General features: G+C 34.9%; 1 protein-coding gene across 1 annotated transcript in view; it reads right to left on the bottom strand.

Moving 5' to 3' along the window:
- LOC135077950 (uncharacterized) overlaps positions 1–18,256 on the bottom strand; it is a 47,009-nt gene that overhangs the window by 8,886 nt on the left and 19,867 nt on the right. Inside the window, exons 2-3 of the mRNA XM_063972493.1 lie at positions 6,342–6,461; positions 546–679 (exon numbers count right to left, since the gene is read on the bottom strand). Of these exons, the coding sequence (XP_063828563.1) occupies positions 546–679; positions 6,342–6,461 (254 nt within the window). The remainder of the gene's footprint in view (positions 1–545; positions 680–6,341; positions 6,462–18,256) is intronic.

Raw genomic sequence — 18,256 nt, 5'->3', positions numbered from 1 at the left:
GTTGGAAGGTTCAAATGAAATTAGGTATAGTCAGCGTCAAATAGTTCGTGACACCCAAAGTAGCCAAAAACTTCGCAACACGTCTTTGTTACAATTGAATAAGGTTGTCAACTTTTTGACCACGAACGAACACACGGACTAGGTATTTGATGCTGACTGTAGGTACAAGGAATTCCCTACCATTTAAATTTAGGAAAACTTATGCCCATTTTCACCATCAATCCCTAATTTTTAACTATGGTAACACAACAGGAATTTTGTTTTCATAGGAGTCACTTAAAAGTAAGGGATTGATGGTGAAAACGGGCCTTAGTATGAGAAGTTAGGTACTGGGACGGAGCCGCGAAAGAATGTGTAGGCCGTCCAGCTCGAATAATAACTCGCAGTTCCGTCCCAAAGACTTCGGGAGGACACCGTCAGGTTTTAGTGAGTAGGCCCTGCCCATCTGGCAGGGAGAGCCTGACATAACCCACTGGTTCCCCCGGGCCAGTGGATATGCAACTTCATGCATTTCCTAACGAAAAAAAGGTAAGTTAGGTACTCACGGTGCTGACGATGTCCTCGATGTCGCTGGTGACGCTGATGCGCACGGTGTAGAAGGCGGCCTGGAAGGGCGGCCCGAAGCCCGACATGGACACGTCCTGCCGCCACTCGCTGAAGATCTGCGACCCACTGCTCTCTGGAACAACAACCATTAATTATGTGGTTACTTACAACAGAATATAAAATACTAGCTTTCCGTCCGCAGCTTCGCCCGCGTGGAATTTTGTCTGTCACAGAAAAACTTTATCGCGCGCGTCCCTGTTTCAAAAACCGGAATAAAAACTATCCTATGTCCTTTCCCGGGACTCAAACTATCTTTATGCCAAATTTAATCAAAATCGGTTCAGTGATTTAGGTGTGAAAGCAAGCAAGACAGACAGACAGAGTTACTTTCGCATTTATAATAATAGTAAGTATAGACTAGTATAGATATTAGTATAGATTCTAATTTTTCATTCGTTTAACCAAAGGACGTCCACTGCTTGATGAAGAGGAGGCTCAAGGGTTTTCACAACTTCCTCCTAGATCGTCGTCGATTGCCATTCACTAGATTGTCGATAGAGTGGGATCCCTTGAGTAATGTTTGTATTTCATATTTCTTGACTATTTTTTCCCTTTATTTTCACAACAAAATGTATGTTTTTGTCCTAAGGACACTAAAATAGTTCACTTTGTGAAGTAATACGAGTGCCTGAATGAATTTATCAGTGTGGTACGACATATCAACGTAAAACTGCTCTTAAACAAATTGAGGCGCCTTTGTAGCCGTTAAACTGTATGGGGGTCATGGTTTTTATAGTCCAGTAGTAAGAAGCATTCGGTAACTATTTTTTTAATTAAAAACTTTATTGCATAAGGACATAGTACAAAAATCTCAATCGTAACTAATATTTTTTGAGAAAAATGTTCTGTCAAAAGTGGTTAGGCTTTATAAAAATGGTAGGGTAGTTCGGTTTTATTTTGAATTCATAATTAAAAGTCAAAACGTTCGTCAGTGCAGGTCATTTGGATGTAGTGTTGGTCACAAGTTAAATGTTTTTTTAAATCTTTTTGATATTACTCGTATTATTTCGGGATGTCTGTAGTTAAGGTCGTGATTAGGCTATATTATGTGCGATTATATTTATATCGAGTATACTTAAATTAGTGCAGTGTTAAAAGTTACAAGTGTGAAATTGCGGAGACCCCCAGGAATTAACTGACCACCTGTAAGTTACTGTTTATTTCTTCATGTTACATCTTATTTGGCCATAACAATAACGATAACAATGAATTAACTTGGGTGATGAAACCATATCCTAGGTATTTAACTTTATTATCTTGTCAATTGCCATAAACACCCACCTACTAGTCCGCTAACAACGCAATTATTTTAGTTACAAATTGGTTACAATGCTACGCGCACGCGCAGATTTCAACGCTCAGTACAAAAGACATCAACGCGCTGAATTAATACGAAGTCGTTGCAAATAACCACAACTTAACCATTTCAATCGTTTTATTGCAAATAAATAAATAAATATTGCGACAATATAGCGATATTTCAATACGAATATAATAAAAGACACTACAAAGTCTTTGAATCTCAATTGGTTAAAAAACAATAAAGCCCTAAAAATGAGTGCCATGACATAAATCTGTCACGTTTGTACCTTCAAAAAGACCTTACTATGTATGTCAATTAAAATGTTTGTGACAATACCAGTAACGGAGTCGGTATAAAGTATAATAAATGAAGGTTTATTGAAGTAGACACCGCCTAATTGTGATAGCAAGGCCAGCAGGGTGTTTCGTGGAAAGTTCCGCACTACCCGTATGCTTAAGATGCATATCATTAATATTGTGTATTACCTATTACGTGTACATTATTTAAAATTATGATTACACCAATATTTGCAATATTTGATATCACTGTGTATTTACACAGTGATATCATTCTTTCGAATTGGTTTAGGTAAATCAAACAATAAAATACCAATATTTAGATTTCGAGATGTTTGGTTATGCTATATACGAGTATACGCAATAATTCTGTTTATGCTCTTAAAATCATAGTTCATTGACCTATTGATTTCTTGATTTTTTCATGCAGATTGAATCATGCACTGTTTCAAATTATTGAGTTGACTAGCCTTGTATTTAAATAAATAATAATGTGAAACTTAGAAGTCGGTTCAAACTCAAAAACATCGATCCAAGCCTGTGATGGATAAAATTCTAACATTTGGACTAGTCACAGACTTCGACCTTTTCTAGAGGTCTCGCTCCCCTTTGCTGGCAGAATCTCGTTGCGCAGAAATTCATTTGGCATAACTCATTTGGCATAATGTTCTTAAACCGAATATTTATAGGGCATAAACATTGCTAAAGTTCTGCGAATAAAAGTAGAACCTTTGTAGAGTGTAGCTTACTTTCGTAGTCAAAAGCCTCAAAAGCTCCGCATCCGCGTGCGGTCAGCGCCTCCCCTTGACCCAGTGCAGGAGCCCCGGCTCGTTACATCAGCCTCTGGCGCGCAACGCTTGCGTATTGTTAGCCGAGTTACCAACGCTGGGAATTCCGTGCTTGTCAGCTGGTTGGCTAATCGTTTGGTTTAATATTGGATATAATTTAAATAAACCCCGATTAGGTTGCTAAATAAACATTATGCTAATCGAAATTATGTCAAATAAAATTCTGCTATCTTAAAAGTATGCCATTGAAATTCGGGCTTATAAACATTCTGCCAAACGATGTTTAAATTTAACAATGTTTATGCCTTATTTATAAGTATTCGGTTAAAGAAGGTTATGCCAAGTGAGTTATGCCAAATGAATTTGTGCGTAACAAGATCCTACCAGATAAAGGGGAGCCATCGATCAACATGGAAAGCATTGGGGGAGGCCCATGTTCAGCAGTGGACGTCCTATGGCTGAAATGATGATGATGATGATGATGATGAAACCCTGATTAAAACACTAGACTAATCATTTTTACTTCTTTACAAGGATAAATATGAACTTTCCAATTTGAGAATATCCTAAAATGTTTATTCCCAGTCACCTTAAAACATTTTGGAGGTAAAATAGTGTATATATGCTAATTAGGATTGCGATATTTAAAAAAGGTATAACTTACTTTAAACGATCGAGTAGTTAATTGACTTTGCAGTTTGGTTATCTGTTGCAGACTGGAGATAAAAATACTGAGTTATCCAAATTAACGTTACTTATATTCATAAATAAAAATGTTTTTAGTTGGTTAAGCACATATTTATAAGGAGTTATAAAGTTAAAAGTTCAAGCTGTTACGAAGTTTTAGCTGTTTTACAACACTTCTCTTTGAAGATTATATGAATTGAATTCATTAACGCGATAAAATAACTTCATTAAAATCTTTCATCGATTGAAGTATCCATTCTTCATTGGACATTAGTCCTACTAATATTATAAATGCGAAAGTTTGGATGTCTGGATGTTTGTTACTCTTTCACGCAAAAACTACTGAACGGATTTTGATGAAACTTTACAGTATTATTATTTATAACCCAGAATAACACAAAGGCTATAATTTATGACGATATGTGACAAACTAAATTTCACGCGGGTGAAGCCGCAGGCAAAAGCTAGTATGTAATACAACCTACAAGCAGGGGGTGAACTAGTGACATGCAATGGTGCAGTTTCCGATGTATGGTACTTATGGTTGGCAACATAAAATAACCGTCATTTGGGACGAAAGGTGTCGCCACAAAGTTGCGAGGGTGAAATGCTATGTTCTACGCGGTGTGGCAACCTTAGGGCATGGCTAGAAAATAAATACGGTGTTGGGACACCGGAAGACCAGCCTGGTTTTTCGGGTCCAGCCAGTTAACAGATAAATACTTGGCTACCTGACAAACTTCTTCAAATAGCATGTTTTAGAAACGGCTGGCGTGTGAAATTAGGAATATCGTAATCGCATGTCAATCTTATTTGAAGTTATATTATCTCATATCTGTGGTAATAATAGTTTGGAACAATAAACGAAGGGACAACAAAAAACGAGAAAAAATATGAACACTTTAAGTTATAATAATTAATTTTCTTGTATACGTGTTTGTCTTGTTGGTCGTCCAAATAAATAAAATAAAAATAAAGTGTATATTTTAAGATTTAAGTGCATAATATTCATAATTATCGAAAGTTATTTATAAAACTATTTTGTCTAGACTAAAATGAAATAATATTGACGTCATTTTCATTTCAATACTGTGTCCTTATAAACCCATAATGCGATGTCAAAAGTGGCGTATGCAGCTCACACAAAAAAAAACGACATAGCATAAGCTAGATCCATTCATGCTAAATTGCTAGACATCATAACTAAACGAATAATTAAGAACACCAAACTCATTAATCATATTGCAACCGACACGAATATCAACGCCTCCACCAGTTAACACAGAGCTTGATTACTATCATTATGTTGGTGTATTATAATATTTGTATTGAACCTAGCCTTGAGAAGTGACGGTTTCGCCGATTATTAGAGCGTGTTGTTCAATATGTGTGATGATGACTTGATGATCTTAATTTAGTTATTGCAAATCAATCGTAAATAACAATGGGTTTTCGTTTAAAAGTAGGTAGTTAGGTTGTAACTTTATAATTTAAACAAACATGAGTATTCTGTATTTGAATGTTGGTAGTAGTGTTAGGAGCTAGAATATTTTTATTTATAAAATTGAGGGTAGTTCGGTTTCATGCATTCTCCAGTTGCCAAATCGGTCAGTGTTGGGTGCGTTGTTAGTCAGTCAGTACGCGCTGTGAATTATTTTTGTTTTTGAGTTCAGAATTTTTCAATAAACACAATTTGAATTTGAATTTATAGAATACTTATCAGACAAGGGACTAAAATGTATTCTTTATTGTTTTTGATTAGTGACGGTGTTGCAAAGTGGCAGTGCTGCAGTGGTTTAAATGGAGATGATCCTACCTAGAAGACGAAGTAGCAAGGTGCGTAGCATTTTTTTATTTGGATTACGTATATTAATAGTACCAACAATAATTAGATAGTGATACTATTTGAACATTTTGAACTTTGAATATTATTAACAATGTCCTTGGCCGCCCAGCTCTCAGTAATTCAAGTCGCCATTGCACTTTATATTGCATCAGTAATTTGCTACAATGCACTAAAGCTATTTATAAACTTATTAAAAGCTTTAGTTATGCTCTGGTTCATATAATATGTATAGAATGTGCAACATTTATAAGTACATAATAACTACATTAAGAAATTGACTTACATTACCTACTAATTGACAGAATTATCAAATCGGTACACGATTCGGTTCAGTGCAACAACGTTCAGTCAGAGCAGTCGTTCAACAAGCAAAAGGTCGTAGATTTATACCATACATATCTTACTTTTGTGAGGTATTAGGTAAATGTTCTAATATCTAAACGTAATCTTAAAATTAGTGTAAGAAAAGAAAGGTAATAACAGTTTAACAGTATCTCAAGGAACCTCGATTTGGATTTTGATTTCTTTCGGGACAAGCTACCTTCATTTAAGCGCAAAATCCTAAACGGCTTCGCTTCAAGTCGCTGGCGAAATGTTATTCCAGCTAAATAATAGGTACTCGCTGAAGAAACTCTTTTCTTTTAGTCTAGACACTGTTTAAATGTATAAGTCCACTATTGCATGCCGTGGCAACCTATAACTAAGGCAGCACTTAGAGTAAGTTTAAATACGTTGTAAATATTGATTGTCTTCTAGTGTATGTCTTGTTGGTTGTCCTATTAAATAAATAAATAAAATAAAATAAATTTACTCACTGTTGTGCCTGGGCGCGGGCGCATGTTGCTGGTTGAGGATCTGGCACAGCTCCGCGGAGCCGGTCCAGTAGTTGTTGCCCCAGTAGAACATCGACGTGTAGCGCCCGCTCGCGTCCTCCACTGGAACAAGTTCAAAAACAATTAATAAAGTAAATAAGAAAAATAAAAACGTTTATTTGAACCAGAAGTTACATTAAGCATGTATTACTATGCAAAGGTTACAAAAAATAGCATGATAATCGGGGGTCCCATGATAGTCCAGTCATTTAAGCTTAAATTAGGTAAGAATCTCGGAATTAGAGATACCCAGCTGTAAGTCTGTAAATACGTGTATATTGACACCCTAAAAGTTGTCTCAAAACCTACATATGGTAGGGTGTAAGCAACTATTAAATTTTAAGGTCAAAGGTCACAAAAATCGGTTTTTTGCGCTTTTTTTGGAAATATCTCATTTCCTATGGGTTTTTTGCTATTTGTATTTATTATCAATATTGTAGAATACTAAATTCTCTACAAATTTTGTTTAAAAACTTTTTTTATACGGTGAACCGTTTTCGAGATAGAGGGCGGAGAGCGCGCGGTCACTGCATCACTTCAGGTCAACTTAAGCGGTTTAGGTTTTTCATACAAAAGGATTTTCCCGCTAATTCCCGTGGGAATTTCGGTAATTACTTGTTGTAAATAAGCTTTAAGTTTACTAAGGTACCTACATGCCAAATTTCAAGCGTCTAACTTCCGTTAAGCGTTTAGATTTTTCATACAAAAGGATTTTCCCGCTAATTCCTGTTCCCGTGGGAATTCCTAAGTAAACTATAACCTGCCCAGGTGTATGAAGAATAATTGTACCAAGTTTCGTTAAAATCCATCGAGTAGTTTTTGTTTCTATAAGGAACATACAGACGGACAGACAGACAGACAAAAATTTTACTGATTGCATTTTTGGCATCAGTATCGATCACTAATCACCCCCTGATAGTTATTTTGAAAATATATTTCATGTATAGAATTCTGTCCGTCTGTATGTTCCTTATAGAAACAAAAACTACTCGACGGATTTTAACGAAACTTGGTACAATTATTCTTCATACACCTGGGCAGGTTATAGTATACTTAGTAATTCCCACGGGAACAGGAATTAGCGGGAAAATCCTTTTGTATGAAAAATCTAAACGCTTAACGGAAGTTAGACGCTTGAAATTTGGCATGTAGGTACCTTAGTAAACTCAAAGCTTAGTTACAACAAGGAATTCCCGAAATTCCCACAGGAATTACCGGGAAAATCCTTTTGTATGAAAAATCTAAACCGCTTAAGTAGACCTGAAGTGATGCAGTGACCGCGCGCTCTCCGCCCTCTATCTCGAAAACGGTTCACCGTATAAAAAAAGTTTTTAAACAAAATTTGTAGAGAATTTAGTATTCTACAATATTGATAATAAATACAAATAGCAAAAAACCCACAGGAAATGAGATATTTCTAAAAAAAGCGCAAAAAACCGATTTTTGTGACCGTTGACCTTGAAATTTAATAGTTGCTTACACCCTACCATATGTAGGTTTTGAGACAACTTTTAGGGTGTCAATATACACGTATTTACAGACTTACAGCTGGGTATCTCGAATTCCGAGGTGAACTTACTATAATGACTGGACTATGACTACTAAACTAGGTTACAACCTGTATCTTAGTAGCCAGTGATTCCTCAACTAAGATTTAAATACAATGAATTAGTCCGATTGGTTAGTTTTTAAAACAGTGCATTTGAAATACCTACTATTTCAAAGTAGTAGACAGACAACAAAGTGATTTTAGGTACATATAAAAGTCCCGTATTTTCCTTGTTAGGCACGGAAGCTTAAAATCTAAGAAAACAGCTGTTTAAACTATGCGATTAGAAATAATAAAAGGCTGATTACGAGTTGTTTAAACGCTATTCTTCTATAAATTTTGTATATCTTATGACGTCACCTGTTTAGCAATTCATTATTTATTTTACAACTTGAAAGCTATTAATTTGTAGTTACATAATTGAAAACTAGTACGGATTTCAGTGATAGAATAAAAAATAACATTAACTTTATACTTTTAAACATCGTTAAAAGTTAAAAACTGTACTGACTAAACTTGAAGTAAACAATACGAATTGACTAACATTCCGAAGTCAGAAGACACAAATACATTTTCAGTAGGTAAGCATGTTAAATAATAGTAATCTAGAAATTCACTTCCCGTTAGAGAAACGTTTAAACAATGTATAAGTGTAATATCGGCGATACGACAAGTGTTCGTTTGTCTGTTTCCGACCAGCAGCTCATGTTTCATTTTTAATTTAATTATCTGCTTGATTGGATAATAAAATGATATGTTCAATTGTTTTTCAGTTTTGTGTTCAGTGTTGTGTACTTTTTTGATGCGTGAGATGTAATGAAAATAATCACATTTTAGAGCATTTTACTACAAGATGATTTTGTAAACACTTGATCCTTCCTTTAAAACTTAATTTAAGGGCACCCGAACCCGAGAATGGAATCTTCAATTTTTTTTCATCAAAAAATATTTAAGATTAATTAAGATAATGTAATATTGTTATAGTGTTCGATAGACCTAACTAAAAATTTTGGCAACTGTTTGGAAAATCACCCAGTATAAAACTAGCCTTGTGGTTCCGGCAGTATATAAAGGACTGTTCCTATTCTTCCTGTTTAGGGCTCCTCAACCCGTCTGGCCTGTAGAGCATGTAAACCGAATCCACAAGAATGTTACTTGTACAGCGTTCATTTTATGATCCTTGAACTCGTGAGTAATTTGAATAATAATGCAAAAAAGAAAGCATCCATTCAAGATAACGATCATTCAAGAGCGCACTTCCTCCCGGAAGCCTACTGTGACGCCATGACATTTGCGGGCGCAGCGCCTCTGAACGCACAGGGCTGCCTCCTTCGAAGGTGATTTTTAAGGCTTTTATAAGTAGTAGGTGTTATTCTTGCAAACCTTAGTATTTTTTGGGTATGGTTACTGAGTAGGTTATGGTAGTACCTATTTTGAGACGTGATTGTCATGATGTTTGAGTGATTTAAATAAACCGTAGACAGAATTTTCATAATGATTAAGCAAATATTAAAAAGTAAGCAACTTTAACGCGGGTCTAAACAAACTGAGTGAACTGCTTCTCCTAGTAAAAATCATTTTTGCTTTGTTCTAACCCCTTTATGTTAATGTCACTGAAAGTTAAGTAAGTATGTATAACAATAATAATGTATCGTTGCCAACCCTAATTGTTCTCTGATGGCACCGCATTGTGTCCCTGATACTGCATTTCCTCTTACCGAAAGATCGATCTTTTTAGGAACTCGCATTTTTATTTCAACGAACCTCAATTAATAATGGTAATTACTTATATGAATTTAAAATAATATAGCGGGTGTTTCTTTGTAGGTACAATCCGATTCTGAAACTCTTTGTTGAAAAGTATTCTTGTTTCGTCTACTTGTATTACAATTTTCATTTTCATCAATCGTAACTTACTCGTATCTAGGGAATGAGCACATCTTCTATAATTTGTTATAACTATTGTATAAAACATTAAACCACTGTGTAATTTATGGATTCTCCCAAACCACAATAGATCATTAAGAAAATCATAGATATTTAAGTAAAAACTGTTTGTTTATTTCTGCCAGTTATGAAAAAGTTGTAACGCAACTATTGCATCTACGAAATTGAGGAACTGTTGACCTTATTCAATCAATCAAAAATCAAATGCTTTAAAGGCTCATTTGTTTCGGGTTAAAAATTATGAACGTCAATACCTACAGGAAAATCTACTAAAAACATATATTTAGCTATCAAAAGAGCAACTACAGACGTATTTATAATAATTGTTATCACAAGTTGTATCAAAGTACAAGTGGTATCAAAGTTTATCGTAGCTCACATCTTAGGCCAGTAGGCCTGTGCGCTACGATAAACTTTTATCAATGCATTTTGCACCATAATAAGGTAGATAAGCCTATACATTTGTCGTCCACGATATGATTTTATCATAGAGCGCATCGTAGCCCGGTAGAAGACCTTATTTATTAATGACAGTGTAGGCAGGATGTGAAGGACAGATTACTGGAGGTGCAAGTAGGTAGGAGAAATCTATCTCATAGCATGCAATATAATTCTACGTTAGTTTGTTAACTTATCCCTCCCCTGGCAAATAGTGAGTTCTCGTTAGGTACTTTCTTAATCATAAAATTACAGACAACAGTACATCAAGCTTAAATGCAGTTAATAATGAAAAAGTTTCAGTAAATAGAACTTTAACAAACGTCAAACCCCAAAAACGTCGGTTATTGTTATCGTTACGGTTAAAGTTAGATGGTGCAACTCAGCCTATAAGTAAGTATGTAAATGTAAGATGCTGTCGTCGGTACAATGATTTGTTACAAGATCGCTTGATGTACGTTATTTTCAATTTATTTCACTTCCTCAGAACTGGCCTCGTGGTGCGAAGGTGCAACACCACGAGTCAAGGCTGGTCACCGCTTCGACCTCTGTCGGTTATTTATCATCTGAAATGGATATTGTTTCGATTCAGCTCACTTTAATGAGGCCGGCTAAAGACACGACACTTTTGCTGATATAACGGGCTCAATATCTCAGTAACTGTTATAAGGTCAATACCAATTAGTCCAGTCAATAAAGCATTATTGGGGGAAATATATAAAAATATTATCTCACTGTAGCAAAAATAAGCTTTTTTTTATAGCAGTCATGTCACTAGGACGCATAGTTTCCGAGGATTAAGCGAAAAACCGAAAAATGGTACCTTCAAACCCCCCTCTCCCCGCCGGCTCAAGGGCTAAGGTCAGGGACTTTTGACATGTTCATCTCCTAACTACTCTAAATAAAGTCCCTAAGTCAGAAATTGTGTTTCACACATTTCCCCCTACACCGTCGTTAAACCATTCATTGTCTGGACTAAATACCTTCTTAATTTATAACCACGATTCATTATGAGAGGGAAAAGTAAGATCACGTGATGTACTCGTAAGTTAAAAGTAACATCTGTTCTTCATTACATGAACCAGTAGTTTCTGCTAATTGATAAGTTGTAACACTCACTTCTAATTTGATTTTTAATGAATAAGCATTTATTTTCCTGACAAGTGTGTTACGCTTATCTTGGTAAAATTATTTATAATTTTGGATATTAAATCATATTACATAGTAACTAAATGAAACGATCTGTACATCATTTTGAGTATAGCCTAAGAAGATAGATTTTCAGTCTTGAATTAATTTTAATTTAATTGCGTTAATGTGTTTCCATTATCTTTTAACCATGCGTCAAAATCCGAGTTTTACAATTTAGATGTGTACGATAAGCCAAAACATCCTTTATATCACTAACAGCCTGACCACAGACTTCTTTAGATAACCACATTCAATTGCAAACGTTCGCGTGCACAGTAATTCACCTGTCCTTTTTCACTCGCAAAGGATGTTGCCTAAACAACACCTAAAAACAAACGAATCAACTATTCAAGTTATTTCGAAAACAGGTCACATACTTATGTAGAGCATATAATTCTAACTGAGGAAACCCAGGATGTAGTGACGTCGTCTACGTGACCAAATCTACGATGACGAAACAGAAGGAGTGTGAAACAATGAAGCATGACTGAAAAGTTGGACATGGCCATTAAGAATGTGAAATTGCAATGTTCATTAAACCGGAATTATAAAAATTGTGTAAAATAAGGACTTAGTAGTTTGAGTACATGGTTCTAAAGTATATTAGGTGATTGCTTATGATTGCTATAAGGGGTTTTTGTTGGGACATCTGTGCGGGTTTTGAGCGGGTACTTAGTAACAAAATTATACTGATGGGTGTAATTTTAAATGACATTTAAATAAACATCTTGGTGATTGTGCCTTCAACTTTGCAGTCAGTCGTCATTATTATTTTAAGATTACGCACATTAAAATTACCTCGACATTTTCGAATTCTTTTGGCGACATTTCGAAGATTTACTTCCAGTCTATTCGGGCCAATGTCGACGAAAAGATGGGCTATAATAATGTCAATGGTATCACAATCTGATACGGTGATAAATATGCACCAGAATTATTTATTTGACAGTCCAAGATCCTAAACGACATTTATTGTTTTAGTATTGTAAACTGTAGGAGCTTTCCCTAAGAGCTTTTATTACAATTGCATTCCCAACGGATGAAAATAACGAACTTAGTTTAAAGTCTTATTTTATTACTATTGTCTGTAATTCGTGACCATGGCAATAGCCCCAGTTAGGTCCGACATAGATATACAATTATAATTAAAAATCAAAGCGATTTCTTTACTTTCTTATTAATTTTATGTTATACTTTCGAACTATGAATTTCCGCCAGCTAAAGGTTAATTGGGCAATTAACAGTTAATATACATTAACAGAATGGACTAGCAGATTTTGGCAACCGCAATACCAGTATCAGTGAAATTCTAATCAAATTATCGGACTTTCACTATAATATTAATTAGAACACGTTGGTTGTATGTCGAAAAGAAATCAAATAAAATAAGTAAGTAAAAGTATATTTTGGGTATATTACTTAGGGTGGATTCGACCAAACAAGAGTAAATATTAACCTCAGAATAAGTCATCAGTTTTGACATATTTCCCATACTGAAACTGTCAATGTGCCAGTTACACCAGGAGTTATTCTCGGATAAAAGTTTGGTCGAATCGGGCCTTAGCTCAGTAGAACTGCATGCAATGAGTTGCATTTATTACAAAGGAATTTTGTATACAATCTATTGCCACCGAAGGGCAGTAAGTGCAGTAACGATAGAATAATATCGACAAAGATATTGGTCAAGGCGCCGCTCCTGTCTCTCTAGGAGTCAAGGCGACGGAGCCGGCTGCTGTGTATTGTTTCAGACCGAATCAAAGATAATCGGCGTTATAATTTACCTTATTAAAGCGTTCATTGACAATGAGTAAGAGGAAAAAGATAAATTGCACCAAAAGTAGATGGCCTTTTTAAGCGACTAAATATTAGTAGTTAAATTCAAATCAGTGCAGTGCAAGATGTTTTGAGATAAAAAAAAGGATGCCCAAACTAAATGTATAAAAATAACTTTCTTTAAATCCATATAATGAGCTAGGCAAATTAAGCAATATCTAACTAAGTCCATTAAGGGCTTCCGTTCAAATTGTTTGAGACGTGTAGCTGTAGAAGTGATCACTGATTGAAGCGATAGAATGGTTTAGTTAGTTCAATCAATGAAAAACAAGTACCCAACAAAACAGTAACAAGTTGAATTTCACTATCTATTGCATCTGACCTTGCTGTCCGCAATACGCCGACGCATCATTAGGCGGCGCGCGCGCACTCGCGAATCTAATCCACGCAAGTGCAACTGTTACAAATATTTTGCAACGAACCACCGCCGCATGTAAATCGCTGAAGTATCGAATAACGCGGGTGGTATCGGTGACGACAGTAGGTACCTCTAGCATGAATAAATAAATAAATAATAAAACGTTTATTGCTTTTTAACACATAAAAAGGAATTACAAGAAAGAAAATAACATTATAAAGGTAAAAAAGCAAAAGAAAAAAAAATGGAAAAACAACTTTCGTCTTAAAATCGTTTGCGTATTCGACTAAATTCGATAAAACCTTCGAATTAAACGATAACGTGACAATTTTGATTGTCAAAATAAGTTTCGTGCAACCATTTCTTATACTAAAGTCACTTTACGACACGTTCACAAGGGCTTGTAGTTTTCGTACTGAATCTTTTGATGGCTATTCGAATACGCAAACGATTCGAAGTCGAAAGTTTTTCGTGCTAGAGGTACAGTGCATTGCTATGCATCTCAGGAGCGAGCGATGGCCGCAGTAGCTCACTGGAGTTGGGAAATAAGTTTCCTAAGACTGGCAGGATAATGTGCTGCTTTTTGCGCCGGTTGACTCGCAAATTACGGAGTGTACGGATAAAACCATTAGCCTGGCCTAGTAGTCTTCAGAGATTGTGGGTCAGAGCGGAGTCAATGTTGCGCGAGCGATGGGTTAATCTCTGTCAGCTACACGCGAGAATAAATCTAACGTGGTTATTTTACCTATGCGCTGGTCTTCTCTTCTGCCCATATACCAAAATTTTGACAGAAAATGAGTCATGCTGTTTTAGCTCAATTTTACAAAATATTTATATTTTTTAAATCATACGTAAACTGTTGTACAGTAGGTTTAAATACTCGTATGTAATTATGAATTCGTATAAATCCATGCTAAATATAATAATGTAAAGACGTTAGCTCATCAAGTTGGTCTTGTTCAGGTGAATGTAATTCTTAAGCGCAATGGTGAACTTAATGATTTTTTACCAGTTTCTAGTGAAGAATCAAGCTACCTTCCCAATTTTTTCCGATTTTTCTGATGGCAAAAAATACTTTACTTTTTGAACACCCCTCGTATTATGTGTGTAGAATCTGCAGATGTGCTGTCGAAGGTACAGTAAATAATAACGGGTAGTATTACAATCAATTTTACTAACTGAACATCGGTTACAAACATATTATGTATATTTAGTAGGTATGTTGTAACAAATGAATTATTTTCGAAGTAAAATAATTTCCTCGATAGACTGTTTTTTTTTCATGTTATTATATCAGAAAAAACTCTTTTGTACACAAACATTCATGCTTTTATTTAAAACTGTGTTTCAGCAGATATAGGCTAATTAAAGTAAAATACCAATGTTGCTCGTCACCTCTGGGACCAATTAGACCAATTTTTGTGGTTATAAAACCAAAACAATCGCACGTGACATTTAAAAACAACCCCTATTACAACAATAATAAGATGCCTGTGTTTAACTTGAACAGCTGTACCTATGTTGTACTTACAAATAAATATTTGTAAGTATGTGTAATTGGTTCTTTCGCAAAAGCGTATTGAACCAACTGCGAAAGTTGTAGAAACATAGTAAACAGAGCATAGTGTGAAATTGGAATTCCTCTTAGTCATGTTGCGCTGCTATATTGTAAGATTACGAGTAGTTTCAGATGTTACTACATGAAAATAAAGCTAATTGGGCCGTGAATATACGGCCTTTTTCATTTCTATCGTATCGTTTATTGTACGCTAACTACGATGCGTACAAACAACACTTGGCGTCAAATAAATTGCACCTCCCTCGAAAACCACTTTCAAGCGTATATAATGCATACTTCCCAGCAATAAAGGTTTTTTTCCTCAAAAATGTGTTTAAGAAGGATTCAGTGTCTCTTCTTAGCGACAGGTAGTTACGCTTGAGCCAACTTTTATGGTTATAAAATTATTAAATTCCATCCATCTGTTAAAGAGGACACTTGAGATTATTATTTGGTTTTATAACCACAAAAATTGGTCTAATTGGTTCCAGAGGTGACGAGCAACATTTATTTTTTTCAAGTCACATTTATGCTAGCCTATTAATCCTATCCTACTTATAATATTATAAATGTGAAAGTTTGGATGTCTTGATGTCTGGATGTTTGTTACTCTTTCACGCAAAAATTGCTGAACGGATTTTGATGAAACTTTATAGTATTACTGTTTATAACCCAGAATAATTCATGACGATATGTGACAAACTAAATTATACGCGGGTGAAGCCGCGGGCAAAAGCTAGTTGATAATAAAAAAATAATTGTGTTTTCCTTTAAGTTTATTTATTGGGTTTACATATAACTCCAATATTGGTGAAGCACGATGACTGTGTCCGAACAAAATCTTTAAAGTAATGGTCACGGAAGGTGCGATTTCATTGATGCCGAGTGTATAATAATAATAATCTTCTAGTTACCATAAATTGTCACAAATTCATAGTTGATCAAAGAAAAGAAACCTCAATAGCCTATCGAGCTCATTACAATGAGGAGATACTATAATAATAATAATTTCACTATTCCATAACGCGCGGCAGTCGGCCTTTAATGTTGACTTTAGAGTATGGCTTAAGGCACAAGCGAATCACTTTGTTGGTTAACCTTTGGACTTTGCGAACTTTGTTGTCTTTCTGTGTTGGTGTATTGGTGTCAGGCTTCTATTGAAGTCTGACATGACTCAATTAACGGCTTAATGAAGCCTCCAGAGCACAGAATCAAATTATTGTTGTTTAAGAGTAGGCCTATAGACCAGAATTAGAAGCTAGCATTTTGCAAATGTCTATGAAATATTTTGAAATAACAAAGCATTTTTGAACCTAAAAGTTGTTTTTGTTGGTGATAGAAATAGTTAAATAAAAAAGAAATGAAAAAACACTACCAAGTCATGAATCGATACTTCTAGCGCGTTGATGTCTTTTGTATGGCATAGGAGAAAATGTGATTTTTTTTATAATTTTGACCTAGAAAACTGACGATTACCGTAACATTATATTGCTATAATTAGTATAACTACTTAATAGCCATGTGCTCGTATTCGTAACATCCATATTAGGAATCATTTCATAATCAGATCACACCGGTCTAAAGGTGAAATGGAAATGTAAAATTGCTTTTTCTAAAAAGGAATGGCCTCTAACGATTTGGAAGAATAGCAGCCCAAATAAGGAGCATCCGAACTTGACCCAAAACGCGCGGTGCCGTCGCTTGCGCGCGCTTGCGCAAGCGGGACCAGCGCTTTCTCTGTCCGCGCGACCTCGGCGCACTTCTTTACTGCGTTTCCGAAACACATCGAAAAAAATACCTACCGTTTTGAATTTGAATATTTTAAGGATTGTTTTTGAATACAAGATTTCCTTAAAGTAAAAGTTTTTGAAGTTTTTTTTGGACTATTAGAATGAAAGTGCAACCAAAGTGCTTATTCAAGAAAGTAAACAAATTAATACTTCTTCTTCTTATCGTGTCGACAACTTTAACAACAAAATTTTTTGGGCAACAAAATTTTTTGGCCTAAAAATTAATACTCATTTCAGTAAAGAACTTTTTTGCTTCATGGGCCATCAAACTAACCTTTAATGACGTAAATAGGTAGTAGATATATCATTGTCATTGTATTGTATTTTACCTATACAGGGTGTTAGGTAAATGGGTATATAAGCCGACACTAGCCCATGTTAACATGGGCATATAAATGGTATGGTGAAGTCAGAAATAGGATATCATCATTTTAATTTTTTAATTTTCATACAAAATAAATTTTATAAAATCCGATTTGTATGAAAATTAAAATAATTAAAATGATGATATCAATTTTCTGACTTCACCATACCATTTATATGCCCATGTTAACATAGGCTAGTGTCGGCTCATATACCCATTTACCTAACACCCTGTATAAAATTATTATCATTCATAAAAATATATTTGAATCTACAATCACCGGAACAAATGAAGTTAAATAGAGCATTGCAGAATTATTTTATTCACATATTTTATCTTTAACTATTTTATCGGACAATGAGTTCAATTCTGAAAGTAGTACAATATCAAACACTATTAGTGGCACTGCGATCTTGTTCTGTAATAATTGACAGTGGAAGTAATGATTCCTTTACTATTGATTAATTATGTACATTTATGAAGCAATAAATGATTATTATTATTATTGATTCATGTGTAATGGATCCGGAAGACATTTCGTTCCTCTCCGGTAACTTATGGTTAACTATTGTAACTCTCTCTCCATTTGTAATGTTTCTCAGTTTATCTATAAAAACTCATTTATTTATGCAAGTAGGCTTTTAAAAAGCACTTTTACACGTCCCAGTATTAACCCTACCACTGCTTCAGGACAATAAATGGGCCAGTGCTGAGAAGAAGCAGCGCAAGAAACTCAGTCACTATTTATATTATTACATATTCACTTTATAGTTTACTTTTTACATATCTCCTTAAAATGACTATAAACGTACAAGTAAAATATTATCCAG

This window comes from Ostrinia nubilalis, chromosome 2 (assembly GCF_963855985.1).
Source record: "Ostrinia nubilalis chromosome 2, ilOstNubi1.1, whole genome shotgun sequence".
Classification (NCBI taxonomy): Eukaryota; Metazoa; Arthropoda; class Insecta; order Lepidoptera; family Crambidae; genus Ostrinia; species Ostrinia nubilalis.
This window is presented reverse-complemented; position numbering and strand designations above follow the sequence as displayed.